Genomic DNA, 12,781 nt, shown 5'->3' with positions numbered 1-12,781 from the left:
CTGAAGGGGAGCCAGGGATGAAGGCTGGGAGGGGAGAAAGAAGAGACCCTGAGTTCAAGGGTTGCACAGCTCCCTTTTCAGTCCAGCCCACCTCACAGGGCTGTTGTTGGGGGAAGAGAGGAGGAAGGTGTCACCATTGCTAGAAGACCTTGGCTTCTTGCAGGCGTTCTCCTTCATTTTGCTGCATGTGTTCTCCACCTTATTTGTAAAAATAATAAATGGAGAATCCAAATAAATACGTAAAGTCGCTATGTGTGACTCACAAGTGTGTTTTTAAATAGCAACTACATGGAGTCTATTTGATGCAGGACAATTCTTGTTCCTAGATAGAAGAACTAGGAATTCATGCACAAAAGCAGACCAGCTCCAGTTAAACAGGACGTAAGGATGAGAATCTCCTCCAATGGTTCCTTCCTGCTAATGAATTTCCTCTCATTCCAATACATTATTGTTGGAAAAAGGAAACAGGGAATCATGCAATTTTGATAAGATCCAAGTTGGTTTCTTTCTGAGTCTCCTAATTGCTGGATCCCTCAACATTTGGCCAAAAGAGGATCATGTGACTAGGGGGTTCAGCATCCTGTCAGATCCCTAAAAGTGATACTGCCATTCAAGTGAAGGAAGGGGGGATGTGGATTCGATTTACTAGCATGGCCTGTGTCATCATATATTTTACAACCTATATCCTGGCGCCAAGGAAGCCTGAGATTCCCTTTACCTGCAGGAATTTATATGATAGTCATGTGGGTTGTCTTACTTTAAAGGGTAGTGGTGGGAATGCATGTTTGTTCGGGTTCTCAAAAGAAATAGTAAAGAAAACCTCTTCCCACTTGTGTATTGGCTAAAATCTGCATTCTGACTTAAAGGGAGGGGTCTCTACCACTTTAATCCTACTGCTTTGCCTAAAGGTATTCAGATTGTGATTTAGCTGGATGGTTTTCACTTCTGCTTAATAAAAGAATCCTTTTGAATAACTACGTTTCAAGAGTTCGTACTTTCTTAGGTTGGAAGGAGAGGAGATCCTTACAGAAAGCACAATCTGCAAAACGGTCAACCCAGAGAAGCAATCTTTGCCCTGCTGAGGGGACCTTGCAAACTATGTCTGAACAAAGCAGAGAGCTGGGAGAAACCGATTGCTGGGGAGAGACAGTAAGCGCCACCCAGTCGGATGCCTGCCTCGTGCACCCCATCGGAGAGGATGAGGTAACCCTGGAGAATCCGGAAAAGCCCCGCTGGTCAATTGGCATTGGGAAGAAAGATGGCTGGGATGAGAGAACCAGAGGAGTCACCCTCAACCGTGGCAACCGAAAACCGGGGTGGAAACTGGAACTAGAAGCCCTTACTGACCAGGGGGGGCTGACCGAAGCACCCCTGAGGGAGGACTATCTGAAGAGGCATGTAACCCGATTGGTGATGGAGACTTTGGAAAATCTTAACATCCGAAGGGAGCCAGGACAACAACCAAAGAGCACTGAAAGGGCAGCAGTCATGGATGATGCCAGGGGAGGCACCCCCCCCGGAGGCCGCCTATCGAGCAGATGGTGCAGCAGCTACGGGAGGAGACCCAGCAAACCCTCCCCTCCAGGCAGCACGCACACCGGCGCCCATTCCCAATCAACCCCGGGCTCCTCAGCTGGAAAGAGAAACTCCCCCTCTTGGGGTGAAGTTTGATGGGAATCCGCAACAATTAGGATTCTTTGTGGCACATGTGCTCACCTACATGCAAGAGTATGGGCGTGATTTCCAAACCCAAGGCTCCCGAGTGCGAGTTGTGACCCTAGCCCTAGAGGGTGCCGCAGCCAGATGGATGGTGACCCTACATAATGCCAACGCACCAGAACTGTGGAATTTCGACCATTTCATGATGGCCCTGCGACGTCGGTTCGAGGACCCACTGGCAGATCGCAAAGCACGTGACCGCATTAAGGTGGTGAGGCAGGGGCGACGGCCAGTAGCAGAGTATACTGAAGAATTCCGGGACCTTGCGTGTCGTGTGCACTGGCCGGAAGATATTTTGGTGAGCTGTTTCAAGGATGGACTGAGTGATGATCTATACAATGCCTGCGTGGCCCGAGGGGCACCGAATGACCTACATGAATGATATGTCACCGCCGAAGAAGCTGAGATCGATATGGCCAGAAACCAGTATCGAGCGGGGCGAGCATGGAAGAAATCCTCACCCCAATGGAAGCAAGAGCCCCACAAACCACAAACCGCATTCTCCCCGAGATCTTCAGCCTGTTTCAAGTGTGGAAAAGAAGGGCACCGAGCTGCAGAGTGTCGTTCGCAAACACCCGCCCGGAACCACCCACCGGGGGAGGGTCCTGGAAAACCGGGTCGGCATGGGAAGGAGACTGCCCTGAGGAGCAGGGAGACCATAGAAGTCCCATCCTCTCCCCTCTTTGGGGAAGAAACCCTGGCATCTGAACAGGAGAAATCACACTCGTTCGGAAGCAATCCAGATGATGAGCCACTGGTAAGCAAACCAATTAAACCGCTTACCCTCCCCTTAAGACTATTTATCCCAAACCAGGACAGGGAGATAAGTATCCCCACCCTAGTGGATTCGGGGTGCACCCGTTGTTTGATCAGCCCAACCTTAGTAGGGAAGTTAGGGATTAACGTAAGAAAGCTGAAAACCCCCATTGCTTTCTGCCAACTAGATGGGTCAATAGCAGGAGGGGAGCCAGCTTCTCTGGCCACCGTGCCTCTACATATAGGCATTGGAAGCCACGAGGAAAGGCTTACCTTTATAGTGGCACCTGGCATGGAATGGCCGTTGGTTCTGGGCCTTGCGTGGCTAAAAAGATGGAACCCACAAATCAATTGGAAACAAGGCATCATAAAATTTCAGAGGAAGGTGACATTTGCTGAGTATCCACATAAAGGACTTGAGGGGGCAGAGAATCGAGAAACGGCCATGCCTGGTCACGCCACACCAACTGAGGGCATACCCATAGAATACAAGGATTTAGCTGAGGTTTTTAGCGAAAAAGCCTCAGATGAGCTCCCCCCCCACCGCGCCACTGACTGTGCAATAGAAATCTTACCCGGCGCGAAACTCCCTAAAGCCAAGATGTACAGCATGTCACCGAGGGAGTTGGAAGAGCTGAGAACATTCATTGAGAAAAACCTAGCAAGGGGTTTCATCGAGCCAGCCCAACCAAAAATTGCAGCCCCAGTGTTGTTTAGAGAGAAAAAAGATGGTTCAAAACGCTTATGCGTTGACTACCGGAACATTAATACTATCAGTGTGCAGAACGTGTATCCTCTCCCCCTTATGAAATATATGTTAGCACACCTCACTAAAGGGAAATTTTTTTCAAAGCTGGACTTAAGGGAGGCTTACTACTGTGTCAGAATTAAGGAAGGGGATGAGTGGAAAACAGCATTTAACACCCCCCTCGGCTGCTACCAATTTAAGGTGCTCCCCTTTGGGTTACAAGGAGCCCCTGCAGTGTTTATGCAGTTAATAAATGAAGTGCTGTATCATGAAGTTCTGGTCTATTTGGACGACATTTTAATCTATACCGAGACCAAAGCAGAACATGTAAAACTAGTCAGGGCAGTTTTAAACAAACTCCGTGCTGCCAAACTTTATGCCAAACTTTCCAAATGTGAATTCCATCAAGAGAAGATTGACTATTTGGGATACCGCATTTCACACCAGGGGGTTGAGATGGATCCTCTAAAAGTGCAGGCTGTACTTGATTGGGACCCTCCACGCACACGTAAACAGTTACAGAGCTTCCTGGGGTTTGCCAACTTTTACCGCCAGTTTATCCCTGCATTCGCTCAGATTGCCCTCCCCATCACCAAGCTCTTAAAAACAAAGGGGGAGGACAACCCTAAACTAAAGCAACCATTGAACTGGACTATGGAATGCCAGGCAGCATTTGAAAAACTTAAACGGCTGTTCTCAGCAGAACCAATTCTACAACACCCGGACACGGAGAAACCATTTGTCATACAAGCAGATGCCAGCGATGTGGCAATAGGAGAGGTCCTGCTTCAGAAGAATGAGCAAGACCAACTACAACCCTGCCCTTACACATCCAAAAAGTTGAATGAGACTGAGCAAAGGTGGGCTATTTGGGAGAAAGAGGCGTATGCAGTTCGTTGGGCATTGTTAACCTGGCGGCACTTCCTAGAAGGCAGTAAGACCCCTTTTGAAGTCTGGACTGATCATAAAAATCTAGAAGCCCTAAAGACCCCAAGGAAACTCTCCCCAAAACAAGTATGATGGGCTCAGTACTTTAAACGGTTTGATTTTACTCTAAAATACCTCCCGGGGGAAAAAAACTTCCTGGCGGATGCGCTATCCAGAAAACCGCAATACATTCGTGCAAGGTCAGACGTAATCAAACCTATAGTACAAAACAGTCAACTAGCCGCTAAAGTAGTCACCAGATCCCAGGAAAAACAAGAAACAGTGACAGACAATGACATCACCCAAAATTTTAAACAAGCATTGGCCACTGATGAATGGTTTTTGAACAACAAATCCAGCTGTCTGATGAAAGAAGACTTGGCTTGGGTGGGGGGGAAGTTGTATGTCCCTGCAAGCCAAAGACTATACTTAATGGTACGGTGCCATGACTCCAAATTAGCTGGACATTTTGGGTTTGTGAAAACTTTACACCTGATTAAAAGACAATTTTGGTGGCCATCACTAAAAAAGGACATAGAAAGCTATGTAGCAGCTGCCCCATTTGTGCAGCAGCAAAAAGACGCCAGGGGAAATCCCCAGGTCTATTGCAGAAGGTAGCTGAACCTGCAGCGCCTTGGAGAGAGATTGCTATGGATTTCATCGTGGAATTGCCAAATAGTGAGGGAAATACTGTTATTTGGGTTGTGACAGACCTATTTTCAAAACAGGCACATTTTATACCTGCCAAAAGATCCCAACTGCTAAAAGTTTAGCCAAATTATTCCTAATACACATTTATCGACTTCATGGTGCTCCACAAAGGATCATCTCCGACAGAGGGGCTCAATTCACCTTCAACTTTTGGAGGGCGTTTTTGGGCTTACTTGCTATTGGCCAGGGGTTGAGCACATCCTTTCATCCTTGTACTAATGGTAATTCTGAAATTTTGAACTCGGTACTAGAACAATATTTTAAGATGTTTCATTAATTTTCAACAGGATAACTGGACCGAACTTTTGCCTTTTGCTGAAGTTGCGTTTAATAATGCTGTCCATTCAAGCACTGGTTTTACCCCTTTTAGAGTAGCAACAGGCCAGGATTTCAGCCCCATGCCTGAACTACCCACAGAAGAACCCACCATCCCCTCACTTAAGGAGTGGATGGATAATTTGCAAAACACGTGGCCAGTGGTTAGATTAGCCTTACAGGAAGCTAGAGAAGCTTTTAAGATTCAAGCTGACAAGAAAAGGATGGAACCCAAACCTTTTCATATTGGAGACAGAGTATACTTATCTACAAAATTCTTGAAATCATTACAACCATCAAAGAAACTAGGGCCAAAGTTCACTGGACCTTTCCCCATCACTAGAATCATCAATCCAGTAGCAGTTGAACTACTTCTTCCAAAGACACTCAGGCAGATCCACCCAGTATTCCATATCAGTTTACTCAAACGAGAAGTAATCTCATCCCTCAGACCACCTGCATCTACACCACCCGTTCCCATCATGATTGAAGGTGAACAACACTTTGAAATCAAGGAAATCCTTGATTCTAGGATCCACAGAGGGAAAGTCCAATACTTAGTTGCTTGGAAACATCTACCATCAGCACACAATGAATGGGTCGCCAAACACCACGTTAGGGCTCCGATCTTACTGAGAAAATTTCACTCCCAACACCCTAACAAACCTTGTTGATCTACTATCATGAAATCTTGTGTATATTTGTTTTTGTTTTTTTACAGGTGGACCCTTTTGTTTTCTAAGGAGGGTAGCATGTCAGATCCCTAAAAGTGATACTGCCATTCAAGTGAAGGAAGGGGGGACGTGGATTCGATTTACTAGCATGGCCTGTGTCATCAGATATTTTACAACCTATATCCTGGCGCCAAGGAAGCCTGAGATTCCTTTTACCTGCAGGAATTTATATGATAGCCATGTGGGTTGTCTCACTTTAAAGGGAAGTGGTGGGAATGCATGTGTGTTCGGGTTCTCAAAGGAAATAGTAAAGAAAACATCTTCACACTTGTGTATTGGCTGAAATCCGCATTCTGACCTAAAGGGAGGGGTCTCTACCACTTTAATCCTACTGCTTTGCCTAAGGGCATTCAGATTGTGCTTTAACTGGATGGTTTTCACTTCTGCTTAATAAAAGAATCCTTTTGAACAACTACGTTTCAAGAGTTCGTACTTTCTTAAGTTGGAAGGAGAGGCGATCCTTACACATCATTTGTTTACTGACACTGAATACATGTATCATTTCTTTCTGTACCCTCTTTAAAAACATGAATGTTTTTGCTTTGCTTGAATTAACTGATGATCTGTATTTTCAGGTGGGCAAAGAAACACATTTGCAAAGGTAAAAGTTTCAAATTCAGGATCTCAAGTCCTTTTCAGCTCCACAACAAACTTGGTGCCTGAGTTTGGAGATTAAGACATGATTCAAATTCATCAACCAATAATTAAAAGTAACAGGAAAAACAGCTGGGTGTTCTCATTTTCTCTCTGCTTCCCTTTCCTAAGAGGCCAAATGAGCGTTTTCGTCCTTGCAATACAATTCTTGATAAATTGGCTGCAAATAGAGGGAAGATTTCCCAGAGTCCAGGAGCTCTTCTGAAGACTGACTAACCTCTTGAAGGCATCTTCACTCTGACAACTGACAGTAACTGGCAGTTTAGCCTGCATGGATGAGGTCATAAAGCCATCAGAATTCCCATGGAGATGACAGGTGCCTATCAAACCTCACCTGCTCCACCTTTTCATTCCAATGCCAGGCAAATGCCTTTAGGAGGCAACCAGACAAATCACTCAAGCTGCCCATTTCTCATCTTTTTGCACAAAATGCAGATCTTTGGATGTAGACTGCCTCTGCCAAAGGAAGCTCTACACATTAATGTAGCTCCGGGTCAACTTCCCATCACATTCCCTTTGTGTTGCCGTGCTGTTTTGTGTTTTGTTCCATCATCCCAGGTGAGCTCCCCCCATTATTTCTGCTTAAGTGCAGACATGGCCCCCAAGGCACATGACCCTCTTTTGGCCAAGTTCCAGATGTTGAGGGATAAAGCAGTTAGAGAGACCCAGGAAGAAACCAACTTGGATCCTGTCAAAATTGCATGATTTCCCCTTTTCTTTTTCCCAACAACGAGCTATTGACTTCTATGAGAAAATTCACCAGCAGGAACCACTGGCAGGAGGTTCTCCTCCTTAGCTCCTCTCTAACTGGAGATGGTCTCCTTTTGTGCATGAATTCCGAATTCTTCTATCTAGGATCAAGAATTTTCCTGCATCAAATGGAGGCCATGTAGTTGCTATTTAAAAACATCAGACATAGTGAGTTTATGTATTTATTGGGATCCTGCCTTTATTATTTTTACAAATAAGGTGGAGAACATATGCAACAAAACAAAGGAGAAAGCCTGCAAGAAGACAAGGTCTTCTCCCAATGATGACACCTTCCTCCTCTTTTCTCCCAACAACAACCCTGTGAGGTGGGCTAGACAGAAAGTGGGGCTGATTCAAACTTGAACTCTGCTCTCTTGCTTTCTACCCGGTGCCTTAATCACTGGATCCCCTTCATAGACTGCTATAAGGTCGCAGCCACAGAAGAGCCTCTGATCTCCGCCTGCCTCAATACAGAGCGGCTGGGAGGGGGAGATCGGACCCCAAAGTTCAAGGGAAGCCCCGCCCCCCTTCCACGTCCTCGGCACCGTGCAGTCACCATCTGGGTTATTGAATGAACACGGACGTCCATTGGTCGCTCTGGGGAGGGCAGCGATTGGCAGGAGGACTCCATGGGGCGGATCCTCCAAAGGAAGAGGTGGAACTAGTGGAGAAAAGGGCATGAAGCCTCCACTTCCGGAACTAAACCGGGCAACGACTGAGCTGCAAGAATCGGCGACAGAGGAGCGCGGATGATGCAGGTTGGGCGCAGGGGATGCTGGGAGTTGAAGTCTGGGAGGGTCTCTCCGGAGGCCTGGGAGCCCGAGGCCTAGTCTGGGGGGCGGGCGGGGAGGGAGACGGGAGGCTGGGAGGGGGCCATGTCCGCCTGGAGAATGCCTGGGTGGCCCGTGGGAGGCGGGGGCTTGGGCCTGGGCGTCCCCTGCGGGGAAGGGGAGGCAGCCGTGACCCTCTTCTCTTTCTCCCCTGCAGGAGGACGGAGGATGGCAGCGGATGCAGGAAAGAGGCGCCGCCCAGGAGGAGGAGGAGAGCGGGCCCCGCAGAGCAGCCCTGACCGGTCCTGGAACGGCTTCCCCGGGAGACAGCGGAGAAAGGCCGGGGGGCTCCGGGGCTGCAGGAGGGATGAGCCCAGGAGGAGCCCAGGAAAGGCGGCTGCCTGGAGGGCGATGCGGGGAGGAGGAAATGGGCGGAGACCCCGAGATGGGTCTGGAGGGCGGAGGCTCCTTCGGAAGACCCCCAAAGCCTCGAAGGATCCAGGAGGAAGCAAAGGAACATCCATGCCCAGAATGTGGAAAATCCTTCAAAAGAAATCATCATCTCCAAAGGCATCTTAGCATCCACTCAGGAAAAAAACCTCATAAATGCCTGGAGTGTGGAAAGAGCTTCAGTCAAAGGGAAAATCTCCATTCACATCAAAGACTCCATTTAGAAAACCAGTACCAATGCTGGCAATGTGAAAAATCCTTCAAAACAATTCAAATCCTTGAAAAACATGTAAGAATCCATTCATTAGAGAAACCATTTAAATGCCTGGAGTGTGGAAAGAGCTTCCATCATTGGAGTAACTTCGATATACATGAAAGAATCCATTCAGAAGAAAAAAAGTATGAATGCCCAAAATGTAAAAAATCCTTCAAAAGAAACGACCATCTTCAAAGGCATCTAATAATCCACTCGGTAGAAAAACCTCACAAATGCCTGGAGTGTGGAAAGAGCTTCAGTCAGAGGGGACATCTTTATAGACATCAAAGAGTGCATTTACAAGAAGAGTATGAATGTGGGGAATGTGAAAAATCCTTCAAAACAATTCAAATCCTTGAAAAACATCTAAGAATCCACAAGCCAAATATATGCCTGGAGTGTGGAAAGAGCTTCAGTCAAAGGGGAAGTCTTGATAGCCATCAAAGAATCCACACAGGAGAAAAACCCTACAAATGCCTGGAGTGTGGAAAGAGCTTTACTGAGGGTGGACACCTCCGTCGACATCAAAGAGTCCACACAGGAGAAAAACCACATAAATGCCTTGAATGTGGAAAGTGTTTCAGTAGGAGAGGAACTCTGTATGGACATAAAATGATTCACACAGGAGAAAAACCGCATAAATGTCTGCAGTGTGGAAAGAGCTTCAGTCAGAAAGGAACCCTTGACGGACATCAAAGAATCCACTCAGGAGAAAAACCCTACAAATGCCTGGAGTGTGGAAAGAGCTTTATTGAGCGTAGTAGCCTCCGTTGACACCAAAGTGTCCACACAGGAGAAAAACCACATAAATGCCTCAAATGTGGAAAGTGTTTCAGTCGGAGAGGACACCTTAAAAGACATCAAAAAATCCACTCATGGGAGAAGCCATATAAATGTCTGGAGTGTGGAAAAAGCTTCAGTCAGAGAGGAAAACTTTCACTCCATCAAAAAATCCATTCCGGAGAAAAACCACATTAATACCTGGAGTGTGGAAAGAGCTATATTCAGTGTAGGGGCCTCCATCGATTCATGCGGGAGAAAAATTATAAACATGAGTGTGAAAAACCTTCAGTCCCAGAGTGTATCTCAGGAATTGAATTGAATTGCGCATTAAATCTGGCCAAGTGTGAATAGGCACACTAGGAATTTGTCTTAAGCTCTCAGTGTACATACAAAGCAACAGAATAATGATATTCATGATAATTATAATAATTCCAATATGAGGGCGGAGTAAAGAAGATATTAAGAAGGGTAAATAATAACTGCCAAATAAGGGACTTTCCCAGGCTGAATAATAAAGGGCTTTTTCAATTGTACATACGAAATGTTTCAACTGGCTGAAATTGTACTTTTTCACAACAGACTTTCCTGACTCATGATGCCATTTCCCATCTGGACGTTCTTTTAATGCAAGGCTCATTATTATAATATGGGATGTTAATTTCCATGTCTCTGATGTAACTGTAACTGAGCAAGGTGATTTCTTCCAGGGTGGATTTCATTTAAATCAGGTTGATTTAAATCACGATTTAATTTATTATGTAAATCACTAGCAAAAAGGCCCATGGTTACTGTGAAATTGTGTGAATGTATCAGTGCAGTGCATGTTATCTCAGCTTGCAGAGCTTGGATTCATCGAATGAGTTTCCCAGAAATTTAAATATTGCAGAAAATACCCCTTCATGCTTCATAACTAAGCTCCATTTCATGCTGAATAAACTAGATTGTTAATACATCTTAAATATAGAACCATCTTTAGATAGATTTTTACATCAAAAGCATTTTATTGAAATGAATTTGCTAAAAATAAAAAACCCGATTTCAATAAAAAAAATCTATTTTTTTTTAAATTAAATTGATTTCTATCCACTGATTTCTTCTAAGCAATCAACTGTTGTTTTGTACTTTTTCTACTGTTTGGAGTATAAAATGAAACCTGATTCTGTGTCCTGGATTCCTTCTTTTCATTGAGGGAAATCTCTTTGCTACAATACTCTTAATAAATTGCCTTTGAATGCTCATCCCACTCAGATCCTAATTGGAGCAAGTGTGCTGTGGCTGAATCTAGGGCTCATTTGGCCTTCATTGTTGGGGGTGGGAAGGAGCTTCTCCCTGCCATTGTTTGATATAATCTATGTGGATTTCCCAAATGTGGGGACCTATTAAGACCATCTCCAAGCATCTGAAGCTCTCAGTTGGATTCCCTGAATGGTCCCCTTGTCTTCCAGCAGAAACCCCTACAAGAGACTCTCTAAGGCCAAGGAAGCTTTGTGAGATATGAGCCATATTCTTAAAAAGCCTCCACTCTTTTAGCCTTAAACACCTGGCTCTTCCCCAGGTGCTGGGAGATGAGACAAGGAGAAGGTGGCATGGATTGGCCCCAGGTTTTTCTTTATTTTTAAAACGGTTTTTGGGAGCTGCACTGAGTTGACTGAAAGATGGGCAGTTATAAGAATTTTTCAAATGAATCAGACCCATTGGGGACCTCTTTGATCTCCCACTAGGTGCAGAGACTAGGTTTTCCCCAGTTGTCAGGATAGCGAGAGTCCCCCATTACTAGGCTTTCCCCTTCTCTCCCTCAGGCTGGTCCCCCAGAAGCCTCTCCTGTCATCTCCTCTCCCCTTCTCTCCCTCAGGCTGGCCCCAAAGATCCCCTCCTTCCGATCCCCTTTACTCCCTCAGGCCTCCCCATAGATCTCCTCCTATCCCCTTCTCTCCCTCAGGCTGGCCCCATAGATCCCCTCCTTCCTATCCCCTTTTCTCCCTCAGGCCTTCCCATAGATCTGCTCCTATCCCTTTTCTCCCTCAGGCTTCCCCATAGAAGCCTCTCCGCTTCTCTCCCTCAGGCTTTCTAGCTGCTTCTCTCCATGAGGCTTTCCCCACAGAAGCCTCTCCTATGCTATCCCATTCCCTCCAGAGTTATTTTCAAGTTGGGAGGGGGAGTTGAACGTCTAACTAATTAGCATCAGAGCGTGTTATAATAATATAGGAAATACTAATGCTCTGATGGTCGTTTCAAAAAATCCTTTCTTAGTGAGCACCTAGAAGCCAAGAGGAACATAGGTGGCAAATTTCAAGCTTGTAGGCTTTACGGTTCTGGAGATTTCGTGATTAATGCGTGAGTGGTTTTCGCTTATATGTAGATTAGTATCCTGCACTGGATACTTTGGCTCCTCTGGACTAATGCAACCCATGAATTTGTCTCTTGTGGGATGTTATCTAGAATCAAGGTTTTCTGTTGTTCAAACTTCATAAGCAATCAGTGTATTTAACATTTGATCATTTGTTTACTGACACTGAATCAGAGGTGGGTTGCAGCAGGTTCTGACCAGTTCTGGAGAACCCGTAGCGGAATTTTTGAGTAGTTTGGAGAACCGGTAAATACCACCTCTGACTGGCCCCGCCCCCATCTATTCTCTGCCTCCCGAGTCCAAACTGATAAGGGAATAAATGGGGATTTTGTAGTATCCTTCCCCTGCCATGCCTATCAAGCCACACCCCACTGTGCCATGCCATGCCCACCAAGCCACACCCACAGAACCGGTAGTAAAAAAATTTGAAACCCACCACTGCACTGAATATACGTATCATTTCTTTCTGTACCCTCTTTAAAAACATTAATAAATGTTTGTCTCAAGTGCATCAGCCCTCAGTGTATCTAGAAAGCAACAGAATAATGATATTTGTGATAATAATTATAATTCCAATAAGAGGAATTATTTATCTTTACTTCAATTGGGTAAAGAAGACAATAAGGGTAAATAATAACTGCCAAATAAGGGACTTTCTCAGGCTGAATAATAAAGGACTGTTTCAATTGTACATGCTAGATTGTACAACTGGCTGAAATTGTACCTTTTCACAACAGAGACTCCTGGTGCCATTTCCCATGTGAATGTTCTTTTAATGCAAGGCTCATTTCAGTGGTTATCCTTAATATTATGGGATGTTCCTGTCCATGTCTCTGATGTAACTAACTGAGCTGGATGATT

At 45.5% G+C, this 12,781-nt stretch overlaps 1 protein-coding gene across 3 annotated transcripts; it reads left to right on the top strand.

The window, feature by feature from the left end:
- The first annotated feature begins 2,004 nt into the window (after nt 1-2,004).
- On the top strand, nt 2,005-10,811 carry LOC132711150 (uncharacterized). 3 transcript variants are annotated; one of them, XM_087879786.1, is made up of 3 exons: nt 2,350-2,476; nt 6,486-8,072; nt 8,302-10,811. In XM_087879786.1, exons 2-3 carry the CDS (start codon nt 8,064-8,066, stop codon nt 9,562-9,564), a joined length of 1,272 nt encoding a protein of 423 aa, XP_087735912.1. In that variant the 5' UTR covers nt 2,350-2,476; nt 6,486-8,063; the 3' UTR covers nt 9,565-10,811. The 3 variants fall into 3 exon arrangements, with proteins under 3 accessions (XP_060545401.2, XP_087735912.1, XP_087735911.1); XM_060689418.2 differs by lacking the exon at nt 6,486-8,072 and having other exon boundaries at nt 2,005-2,476; XM_087879785.1 differs by lacking the exon at nt 2,350-2,476 and having other exon boundaries at nt 5,322-8,072.
- The last annotated feature ends 1,970 nt before the right edge of the window (nt 10,812-12,781 follow it).

The sequence above is a fragment of the Pantherophis guttatus genome, chromosome 16, assembly GCF_059756535.1.
Source record: "Pantherophis guttatus breed Tessera chromosome 16, ASM5975653v1, whole genome shotgun sequence".
NCBI lineage: Eukaryota > Metazoa > Chordata > Lepidosauria > Squamata > Colubridae > Pantherophis > Pantherophis guttatus.
This window is presented reverse-complemented; position numbering and strand designations above follow the sequence as displayed.

Coding starts and splice junctions, on each gene's coding strand:
- LOC132711150 (XM_060689418.2), top strand. CDS start 2,132: ATGGCCAGAAACCAGTATCGAGCGGGGCGAGCATGGAAGAAATCCTCA. Junction 2,477..8,301: donor ATCCAGATGATGAGCCACTG/GTAAGCAAACCA, acceptor TCTCCCCTGCAG/GAGGACGGAGGATGGCAGCG.